At 36.9% G+C, this 11,932-nt stretch overlaps 1 protein-coding gene across 7 annotated transcripts in view; it reads right to left on the minus strand.

The window, feature by feature from the left end:
• Window positions 1-11,932, minus strand: part of LOC108977980 (G1/S-specific cyclin-E) — a 27,958-nt gene that overhangs the window by 9,701 nt on the left and 6,325 nt on the right. For 3 of the 7 annotated variants that reach the window (XM_018947994.1, XM_018947996.1, XM_018947995.1), the window contains 2 exons: window positions 2,619-2,676; window positions 147-639 (listed from right to left, as the gene is read on the minus strand). In XM_018947994.1, coding sequence (XP_018803539.1) covers window positions 147-639; window positions 2,619-2,650 — 525 coding nt within the window. In that variant the 5' untranslated portion in view covers window positions 2,651-2,676. Of the gene's footprint in view, window positions 1-146; window positions 660-2,618; window positions 2,677-11,932 lie in introns of those variants that run through there. The other 4 variants (XM_018947998.1, XM_018948000.1, XM_018947997.1 and 1 more) reach the window with 2 other exon arrangements.

Raw genomic sequence — 11,932 nt, forward strand, 5'->3', positions numbered from 1 at the left:
GAATGCATTTTATGTACTTCAGAAAGGCAAGCGTATACTAAACACTAAGTTTTTGCCCTCACTATTAAGCAGGCATTATATTTTCACATTTAAGACTTATTAATATAACGTTGTAATATTAACACAAATACATATATTTAACTTACATGTTGCGCTTCATTAAGGGAATCTTGTCTTTTACGCTTGCTGGTTTCCCTGCGATTATTAATTTTAGCATACCAGTGCGAGGTATCTGTAGATGTAGTCGGCACTGGAGACCAGCCACGTAACAACACCGAATCTACTGAAGACGATGATGGTGATGTTGACGACGCTTCAAATGCTGATATATCCGCAGTTTCCAATGACGTAACTGTAGACTTTGATGGTGAGTCCTCTAACAAGTGTTTATATTGTAACGATTTCGACGTTATTGGTGGCTGGGACCAAGAGGACGTTGCRTACATTGGCGTTGTATTAGAGTTTTCATCAGTTGATGTAATTTTTCCGCGATTTTCTACATTATATGGAAGTTTACTTTGACGATGCTTTGAGGTATTTTGCATTTTATAACTCTTGTGGTCACTTTTGTTTTTATGGCTACTAGTTGGTTCACTAGGACTTACAGTACAGATTTCGTTACTCCGATTCTTTTCAACCCTGCAATAGAACAGAAATATCTGAAAATAAGTATTCCTTTTCAAATCTTCTAATAGTCAATAAAACGTTGGAAAAGCATATCATATATCATAAAGAAATGCGTTTACAAAGATATCCCGATATATAATACAATAAGAATTAAATTTTTCTCATAAATTCTTAAGACGGCAAAAATAATTCCCAACATAATTCTGCCTTCCTATTTCTTCTTCTTCTTAATTGGCGTAGTCACCGCTTACGCGATTATAGCCGAGTTAACAACAGTCGTTTCTTCTTTTCGCTAAGTGGCGCCAATTAGATATTCCAAGTGAAGCTAGGTCCTTCTCCACCTGGTCCTTCCAACGGAGTGGAGGTCTTCCTCTTCCTCTGCTTCCCCCGGCGGGTACTGCGTCGAATATTGCCAGAGTTGGAGTGTTTTCGTCCATCCGGACAACATGACTTAGCCAGCGTAGCCGCTGTCCTTTAATTCGCTGAACTATGTCAATGTCGTCGTATATCTCGTACAGCTCATCATTCCATCGAATGCGATATTCGCCGTGGCCAACGCGCAAAGCACCATAAATCTTTCGCAGAACTTTTCTCTCGAAAACTCGCAACGTTCACTCGCCTTCCTATTTAGATAGGTAAAATACGGATACCATCAGCAAATACATTTTTATTATATTCATAAAAATGTTTATTATTTTATTACATTGAATAATAATTTTAACTAAATATCTGCACTTAATTCTGAAATGGTGGAGATTTTCTGCTGCCTAACTATTCTATGAAAAAACTGCTAAACTTCTTTGTGGATATGCATATGGATAAGCACTWAACTGTTTTAACATTATCCTACAAATAATGGCGTTCATGAAAGATCCAAATCATCCAATCATGATCTATGTTTCTTCACTTCGTTGCTAAAGTATGAACTGTTAACAAATCGCGGAAAGTTTTATGTAARCCCTGATAAACTTTACCCATGTTTTTTAATTTTACTCCGACCCACAATCTACTAACTAGTTAAATATGCGTCTTGCAGGCCTAGAAACTTTGACCAAAATATTATATAGCAACAAAATTCCCACCATTCTTCTATTTGCTTTAAACGCACTGCATGCATATCAACTCAAACGCCGAGGTGTCAAAACCATTGGTATGTCATACATATTATGGCAGTTATTTTCATAGAAATTTTCCGCGTTCMTTGTAATACCTCCATAACTATTGGAATGGTAAAACGGGATATAATTGCTGTTATATTTGAATCCCTTTAGTCGTTGGATGTAAACATATGGTATGTATACAACGCGCAATCAAAAAAAAAAAAACAAAAAACAAGCCTGATGTGACGCCACATTAAAGCGGAATATGCAATTATTGGCGGAATGACGATGATGTTGTTAATTGACTGCAAGTGGCTTTGACTTGTCACCGTTGCCGGCGGTGTTGCYGCTGACATTTTGGCTGGTTCTTGCGGTTTTAAATGGAGAAACACTATGCCATCTATATGTCGGGGTGGGTGCTTGATGTAATTGTTGCTGTACGCATGTAGGCATGTACATATATGTTCAAATTCCACAAGGATAACCAAATTAATTGAAGGTAATTCTGTACACACCCCTATTTGGTCATTGTGGTTTGATGCTATAGTCCATAATCACTCAGTCATTTGGCCGGGAGGTTGGACACATAAGCGATTTTGCCGCTGAATTCGCTACACATGTAACTTTGTTGAAATACTTATTTAATAACGGGTTACATTTCCATCACGATTTTATGGACTTTTTCAATTAATATAATTTATTAAAAATATGTCTTTATTTTGGTACATATAAGCACATCCATACATATGTCTACATATGTATGGGTCATACATATGTCTACATATGTATGGGTGTAACCGAATATATGCAAATAGAAAAATTAAAAAGTTTAGTAAATGAAACTGAACTGTAAATGAATGAAATGAAACTGTAAGTGCATATTTTACTCACTTATTGTAAAATGTGTTCATGTTATAACTCATTTTTGACTTGAGCGGGTATTAATTGACTGAAAGAAAACAACAAAATTACAGAGTTATTAAAAAAAAACTATAAAGATTATTAAACTAATTTGGTTTACATTTACGTATGTATCGAAAGTGTGATTACTCTGTACTATGGGCAAATATAGTTAGTGGTATATTTATTTTTCAATCGACACTTTGCAGGCATTTTTAAACCTCTTATTTTTATTCTTATAAAACCCATTCGCCATATGAAGGCGATTAAAAATGTAGTTTTGAGATGAGTATATAGTATATGTATGTATGTATTTATGTRCACATATACATAATTATGTACGTTTTAAAATAACGGACAACTAAAATTCCAACACACAGGACTTCAAAAAGTGGAAGGTGTCAAAAACAGTGCCTGCATGACTTTTAATTGTTACATTACTACATACAGGCACATACAAAAAATAAGATAATGCTGATTATGTAAAAGTTGAATTGCGATAGACAAACTGTATTTAAATTATGTGGCCATATGTCATGTTACGTCTCGTAATTATTTGTATTAAAAAATATAGCAATGACATGGGTCCTTTAAAAAATCATAAATGAACAAACGATCGAAGTCGTTTTTTGTAAACAACTACGATTCACAGTGGCTGATACATAGATAATACCACTACTACTTTCTATTAGTTCGATTATAACTATTAGCTAATGAGATATAGCATTTTTGYGAAGCAACTTGTGTTAGTTTACAAAAAAAGGATCATAAAACATTTCATGTGTTAATAAAGCATGGCTTTTTGGGGGAAAATACCGTTGAATAGATATTTGCTAACCTGGAAACAGGCGAAATGAGTACCGAGGACAATGATGCTCTAAAGAGKCGAAAGTTCATAATCCAACAAAAACAACGAAKAACTGATTCTGAGAAGTGTTTGAATGCTCTTTAATCGTAATAAAACCGAATTATTGCGTCGGTGTGTGGCAATAGAAACATAGATTCATCATTACCCACTGGAGTCCAATCGGCAGTCATTTTAGTGGCATATTGAGACATCAGTCTTTTGGGATACAGTGGTATAGTACATACTCAACGACTGATTACTGWGCCAGTTATAATCTATTTCACTGCTTATTTGATTGCAGTTATTTTCTATTATTTCAAATACTTAGTAATTGTATTATTTTTGAGGAAGAATCTGTTTAAAATTGTACTCATATATTCAAATGATTTCWACAAACATGAATTTTGAGCAAATGCTTATGATTTGAAATATAATTTTTATATTTAKGAGTTGTATTAAATATAAAGAGATAAACAGTATCCTATGTCCTTACCCCGGTTCTAAGGTATCTCTCCACCAATTTTCAGTCAAATCAGTTCTGCCGTTCTTGAGTTATAAATGGTGCAACTAACACAACTTTCTTTTATATATATAGATTGTGTCTACTGTGTATATATGTACATATATATTAGGTTGTCAAATATCTCCCTTCCATCTTTTTTTCTTTTGATTTTCGCGGCTATCTATGCTATCTATCTATGTACGCTACAGAGCKCGTATCTGGCAATACTATACAACTTTGAAAGGTCTTGACATAACCTACAAAACGACGGTATGCATAATATTGCGTGCAGCAGTTATAGACGTGTAAACATGGAGTTCACTAAAGCGAAATTCGCGCTATTTTAAAGTTTTCTTTCGTTAAAGGCAAATCCGCTAGAGAAACGTTCCGTGAGATTAATGGTGTTTTTGGGGATGGTACTCTATCACTTCGAACTGCGAAGGAATGGTTTCGACGATTTAGAGCGGGTGAAAACGACACCATGGATAAGCCAGCCGGCGGAAGACCTGTGACGACGAATACCGGTCAAATCATGGAAAACATCGAGTTACAAAGTGAGTTCCAAAGTAAACAGGACTTAAAAAAAAAACAGAGCAAATGTTTTTTTTGGCAAAGTCAAGTTATTTTATTCAAAATAGCCTCCTTCTGAGTCAATAAAACATTTTGCACGGTCCAAGATCCGTGATCACGGCCAACATGTTGATCGTCATTTATGCCCTCACGACCACTTTGAAAACCACTCGTGTACTCTGCTACGGGATAGGCAATCATCGCCATAAACTTGTTTCATCAATTGAAACGTTTCGGTAAAAGTTTTACCAATTTTAAAACAAAATTAAATGTTGGCTCTTTGTTCGAAGCTCATTYTCGCACCGATAACACAAACATATTGACACCTAAAATGCAATAACTTCACTTCCAATCGATGAAATGTCATGAAATTCTCACTGGACAATCGATGTATATAGCAGATTCTAACGCACCATTCGACATATAGATGGAAACCAGTGGGTGCTAGAAAAAGTCCTGTTTACTTTGGAACACACCTTATAGACCGGCAAGTGGCATCTCGTGACATCGCCCAGAAGATGGGAGTTAGTCACCAAACCATTTTAAACCATCTGCAGAAGGCTGGATACACAAAAAAGCTTGATGTTTGGTTACCTTGTGGACCGAATCAACGCCTGCGATATGCTGCTGAAACGGAACGAACTCGACCCATTTTGAAGCGGATGGTGACTGGCGACGAAAAATTGATCACATACGACAATATCAAACGAAAACGTTCGTGGTTGAAGGCCGGTGAATTGTCCCAAACAGTAGCCAAGCTGGGATTGACGTCCAGAAAGGTTTTGCTGTGTGTTTGGTTTGATTGGAAGGGAATCATGCACTATGAGCTGCTCCCATATGGCCAGACGCTCAATTCTACCATCTACTGCGAACAACTGGACCGCTTGAAGCAGGCGATGGACCAGAAGCGTCCATAATTGCCCAACAGGAAGGGTGTAGTGTTCCACCAGGACAACGCCAGACCACACACTTCGTTGATGTCTCATCAGAAGCTACGGGAGCTCAGATGGGAGATTTTATCGCATCCACAATATAGCCCGGACATAGCGTCAAGTGATTACCACCGGTTCCTGTCCATGGCGGACGCCTTTGTTGGTGTAAATTTTAACTCAAAAGAGGCTTGTGAAAAGTTTCTGTCCGAGTTTTTCGCAAATAAGGACGGGGGGCTGCTACGAGAGGGTATTATGAAGTTAACGTCTAGATGGAAAGAGATTTTCGAACGAAACGGCGCATATTTGAAATAAATCCGATCACTGTAACACTTTTTATAAAGCATTGAAAAAAGAGCAAGAAAGCGGATGGGAGATATTTGACAACCTAATATGCATATGATAAATAGCAATATTTTTAATGATGAAAGTTTTAAAATATGTAATCAAAAGATGAAATAAAAATTACTGTAATGCCCATCTGTATGATAACATATGTATGAGGATGAAGGTATCCACGCAGTTATTACCGGCAGCTGATGAATTCCAACTTAATGCATCCCCAAATTAATTTGGAATAATTATGTAAGGAAGATGGAGTCATGTGTAGAGGTTCACGCAAGTGAGGAAAGTTCTCTGATCGCCATTCACTTGGGAGTGGCCAGAAACGATTCTTTGACATGTGAATCAAGCAGCTCACGACTTCCGGTCGTGGAGCTGGAATGTCCAGCTGCCCAGCTGGTTGATGTCTTCGTGAAAATAAAGGCTGACATCACCGCCGTCCAAGAAATGCAATGGACGGGACAAGGACAGAGGCGAGTAGGTCCTTGTGGCATTTACTACAGTGATCATATAAAGGAGCGCAAGCTTGGTGTGGGATTCGTGGTGGGAGAGAGACCCTGTCGCCGAGTACTAGTACTTCACTGGAGCGAATGAACGTCTAGCCACAATCCCCATCAAAGCGAGGTTCTTCAACATATCGCTGATTTGCGCCCCCGCCCCGACGGATGAGAAGGACCATGTGACCAAAGATGAATTTATGAGTGCTTGAAGCGCACTTATGAGAGCTGCCCCCGCCACGATGTCAAAATCGTGATTGGCGACTTTAACGTCAGGATGGGCGAAGTTTGTATCTTTGACACTACGGTCAGTACGCACAACGCCAGGAGAAAGCGAACCCTATGCCCCAATCGATGACGATGGCCCAGAAACGGCGGCGAAGAACTGATAAGGAGCATGCATCAGCTTCTTTGTAAAATATGGTCGGACGAAAGCATGCCCAACGATTGGGATTTAAGTGTGCTCTGCCCAATCCACAAAAAGGGAGACTCCACAATCTGCGCCACTTACTGTGGGATAAACCTCCTCAACATCGCGTGCAAGATTCTATCTAGCGTATTGTGTGATAGATTAAAGCCCACCATCAGCAAACTGATTGGACTTTATCAGAGTGGCTTTAGACGTGGCAAATCTTGGAAAAGACCCGTGAAAGGAGAATCGACACACACCACATCTTCGTCGATTTCAAAGCTGCTATCGACAACACGAAAATGAGCTGCCTTTATGCCGCGATGTCTGAATTTGGTATCCCCGCAAAACTAATACGGCTGTGTAAGCTGACGTTGAGCAACACCAAAAGCACCGTCAGAATCGGCAAGGACCTCTCCGAGCCGTTCGATACCAAACGAGGTTTCAGATAAGGCGATTCCTTATCGTGCGACTTTTTCAACCTGCTTCTGGAGAAAATTGTGCGAACTGCAGAACTAAATAGAGAAGGTGCCATCTTCTATAAGAGTCTACAGCTGCTGGCGTATGCCGATGATATTGATATCATCGGCCTCAATACCCGCGCCGTTAGTTCTGCTTTCTCCAGACTGGACAAGAAAGCAACACAAACGGGTCTGGCAGTGAACGAGGGCAAGACGAAATATCTCCTGTCATCAAACAAACAGTCGTCGCACTCGCGACTTGGCACTCACGTCACTGTTNGTGGAGAAGGACCTGACTACGCTTGGAATATCCAATTGACGCCACGTAGCGAAAAGAAGAATCGACTGGCGCGCTGTTGTTAACTCGGCTATTAAGAAAAATTATTTAAATAAAGGAAATGAAGTGTAAGGCTTTTAAATGATAATTGAGTGTAATTACTAAAGGAATCAAAAAATTGTTGYCCGTAAATTATATTTTAACTACTTTATGTTATGTTCACATCAGTAGTACTCAGTACTTTTCGTATTTATATATTTAATTTTGTACGTATTACCTAAAACTAAGCGAGAGAGATTATTGGGTTATATATATAAATGATCAGGATGACGAGAAAAGTTGAAATCCAATAATTAAATGCGCCAGACACATTAAATTTTACCACTAAAATGGTATGAGAGACCACTTGATTGGTTAAGTTTCCAGTACACAAATCAAGAACAAATGAATCTAACTAAAATGGTATGAGAGACCACTTGATTGGTTAAGTTTCCAGTACACAACTCAAGAACAAATGAATCTAACGGAATAGTGTTTGCCAATTTATGACAAAAAATTGTTTAAATCCAATAAAAACTGCTCAAACCCCTAAGCACTGAATATATACATATATAATATGTTAGTTACCCCAATGAAAAGAAGAGAGCGTGTTTTATTCTTAACTGTATATGTTTGCCTAAAATATATAAATTTCAGAGAAAACTTGGCCTAGCCGCAATATATCYAATATCAGGATTTTAGAACATCCTGACATGTTGATTTTAGAACAGCTGACTTTACTCTATATGATTGGTTTTACACCTTAAATTATTTCCCTGGCTTTGCAAGTTGCAAGAGTATAAAATGTTCAGTTGCACCCGAACTTATAGCAGAAACATCGAAGAACRTAGAATCGTGGCCCGTGTCAGCTGATACGACCCATCTTATGGGCGCGCAATGTAAGTGCACTGKGAAAAACGCTACTTCCTTCTCACTTTGACGTAGAATGTCGTGAGAATTCACGGCATTTGGAGTTTTGCCGTAGAAACGTGTCAGCCGATTGCTCCCTCACAACGCAGGGTTGCCAAAATCTATATACTGTAGTAATTATCAACTTTTATAATTCAAGCTGTTCAATGTGTTTGAAATTTTCTTAAAATAACTCCAAATCAGTGTCGAATGCTATTATTTATAAATAATATTATTTTTAATCATTTGTTTTCAGTTTTGATATTTTATATTATAAAAAATTGTCATTGAAAACATAGATGTGTACAAAATTATATATGCGTATTGAGCAATGGCAACATTGTTCAAATGAAAACAGAGATGGCTGATTTCTGYGTTTTTACCACGTTCCAACTGTTCACACATTTTGCTCGATAAGGAAGGAAAAGGAAGGAAGGCAGCAGYGTTTTTCACTGATGTGCGGAACACAATGCTCGCAACAGACTGCAGCAGCACGACAACGAACTGAAAATGGCCTTGTGAATCCTACTACCAGAACGTTTGTGAGAGGGCAGCAACATAACTATGACCGACATGTACACAAAACAACGCAGTTGTCCATTTTGCATGTACACAATTTCGTTGTGACCATACTAATACATTTCACTTCAATGAATTTTAATATTTTGTTCAAAGTGAAATTTTTAAACAGAAAATAAGTAAACAGGTAAATTTATTTGTTTTAAATTRTCAATTGTTATTATAAATGATGTAACAGAGCTATTTTATGCTTTTATTTGTAAAATAACGTCAGTTTTGTTAGAGCTATGAGTAATTTTACATATTAGCGGCATCACCACTCTACCTCATCTTACTATCTTCCATTCTACTGTCAACTCTACTGTCGTCCTACTGTCATTAGCAAATATAGGATTAAATTGAAGATAGCGAGAACGACAACCGTCGGCCTGCAGTCATGTAGTCGTGTGTATTTTAATATTTGACAGATGTCGTTTCCAGTGTGTCGCGAGCATTGTATGCAACACATGATTTTGCTATTAGCCCTTCCTTACTTGTTTCTTATTACCCCATACCTCGATTGGAATTTTCTTAATATGGGTATATGGATGCACAAATGATTGTATGCATAAGTATATCCTGTATGCACTTGAAACAAGTGAATATTCAAAAATGCTTATATACATACATATGTAGCTACATACAGATATGCATTGAGGATAATTTTACAGAAACAGAACAAAGAAACGTACACAAATATGGTATGTACATATATAAATCTGGGTTTACATAATGACTTTTGTTGCTCATAATGGGAAAATTCCTTTTGGTGTTGCGCATTGCATTCACCAGCAACGCCAGGGTCGTMATTTTTTTCCTTCATATCCTATTCGCAAATTTGTATACGCTTCATTTACGCGGAACTAAATTTTATGCTTATTCACTTTATAATTAATAAAATTCAAATCACACGTTGTAAATATTAATTTGAAACCGATCAAATGGAATGTCAAATTGCAACAAAGCGAACTGAGAACACATAGCGTACCACACGATCACGAACATTTCGTTGCTCTTAGACTTTYGTCGACCTCTCGCCTACAAGATACGAGTTAGGGCAACATAGATCTTCGTTTGCCAACGCATACTAAGTTGCTTAGTGGTTGTTTATTTAATGGACTTATTTTTCAAAGCAATTTTCCAATTGAAGAGTTCTTGGAAAATCTCGTARGATGTTGCATTATAGAAAAACCTCAAATCTTCAAAGAAAATGAAATGAAGAGCGACATTTGGGAAGTGTTTACACATCACACAACTTGTACATGTTACTCAATTATTTTGAAATTGTGAATTGATCGAGATGTATAATTTGTCCATCTACCATATTATCATGCCCTCACAAAAATCACCACGCTCACTATTGTGAAGTTTTCCGTATGCTCACGTGATTTCAAAAGCTCAAATGCTTCCAAATTTGTAATGTTTGAAAGCAAACCTCGCAATACAAAATCAGTTGTGTTTGTTTTGATAATTTCAATATTTTTAAAGAAATTTGCTATTATTTTATTGAAATTTAATGAAGGAAGCTATTCTTTCAAAGGCGTTGTCTATTATAAATATAAGTATTTGTCTATTACAATACATACTTATGTAACTTACGGATTTTGTACATTTTATTTCTTTGTAAGTAGGAATAAGAAGACGTATACATAGATAATTCAGACAAAATTTAATTTGTAAATATGTATGTGTGTATTTAATACATGTGCGGATAAAACGATATTTATGTTTAAATGCAACAGTTGTACCTCAGTTGTACTTTCATATTTTKAAATCCTACAAAGAAATGAAATTATTATATAAGCACCAATTTTAATAGATTTGGAGAATTACTCACTTTTCTTGGTTGTCCATTTCTTTATTTTGTCTCCTTGTTTTAAAATAAGCTGGTTCACAGCAAAATGCTTTTCACCTCATGTGGTGAGTGTTTTATGCTTTTTTTTTTGTGAGGTTTGAGCAAAAATAACTTCAAAAAATAAACCTCACAAACCACTTGTGAGGTTTTCTCAGAATAGGGCAGTCTAAACAACAACCGCCAGAGTTATGTGCTGAACACATAGAGAGCGATAACTGAGAGCATAAGTTACATATTTATTGTAACAGGCAAATGCTTATATTTATATTATATAAAGCCTTTGAAATACTTCCTCCATCCTATTTAAATAAAATTGCAAAATTTCTTTAATAATACTGAAGTTAACAAAACAAACTCAACCGATTTTGCATTGTGAGGTTTGCTTTGAGACATCACAAATTTTTGAGGTAATTCCTCAGCATACGGAAACCTCACAAGTGACTGTGGTGACTTTTRTGTTAATTGTTTACATTGATAAAATACCAATCAGCTGATAATAATGGAGGTATTGATAAAAYATGAAAAAAATTATTTAAAACAAGTAAGGAAGGGCTAAGTTCGGGTGTCACCGAACATTTTATACTCTCGCATGATAAAGTGATAATCGAGATTTCAGGCGTGATTGTGAACCGATTTCACCCATATTTGGTACATGTCATCAGGGGAGGTGGGCGTGGTTATTATCCGATTTATTCCATTTTTGAACTGTATATGGAAACGTCTGAAAGAAATAACTCTATGGAGTTTGGTTGACATAGCTATAGTAGTTTTCGAGATAGGTACAAAAAAGTTAGTAGGGGGCGGGGAAACGCCCACTTTACAAAAAAAATTACTTCCAAATTTGCCCCTCCCTAGTGCGATCCTTTGTGCCAAATTTCATTTTAATATCTTTATTTATGGCTTAGTTATGACATTTTGTAGGCGTGGCAGTGGGCCGATTTTGCCCATCTTCGAACTTAACCTTCTTATGGAGCCAAGAAATACGTGTACCAAGTTTYATCACGATATCTCAATCTTTACTCAAGTTACAGCTTGCACGGACGGACGGACAGACAGACATCCGGATTTCAACTCTACTCGTCACCCTGATCACTTTGGTATATATAACCC

Source organism: Bactrocera latifrons, unplaced genomic scaffold (genome assembly GCF_001853355.1).
Source record: "Bactrocera latifrons isolate USDA-ARS-PBARC rearing strain unplaced genomic scaffold, ASM185335v1 scaffold_983, whole genome shotgun sequence".
In the NCBI taxonomy this organism is placed as follows: Eukaryota; Metazoa; Arthropoda; class Insecta; order Diptera; family Tephritidae; genus Bactrocera; species Bactrocera latifrons.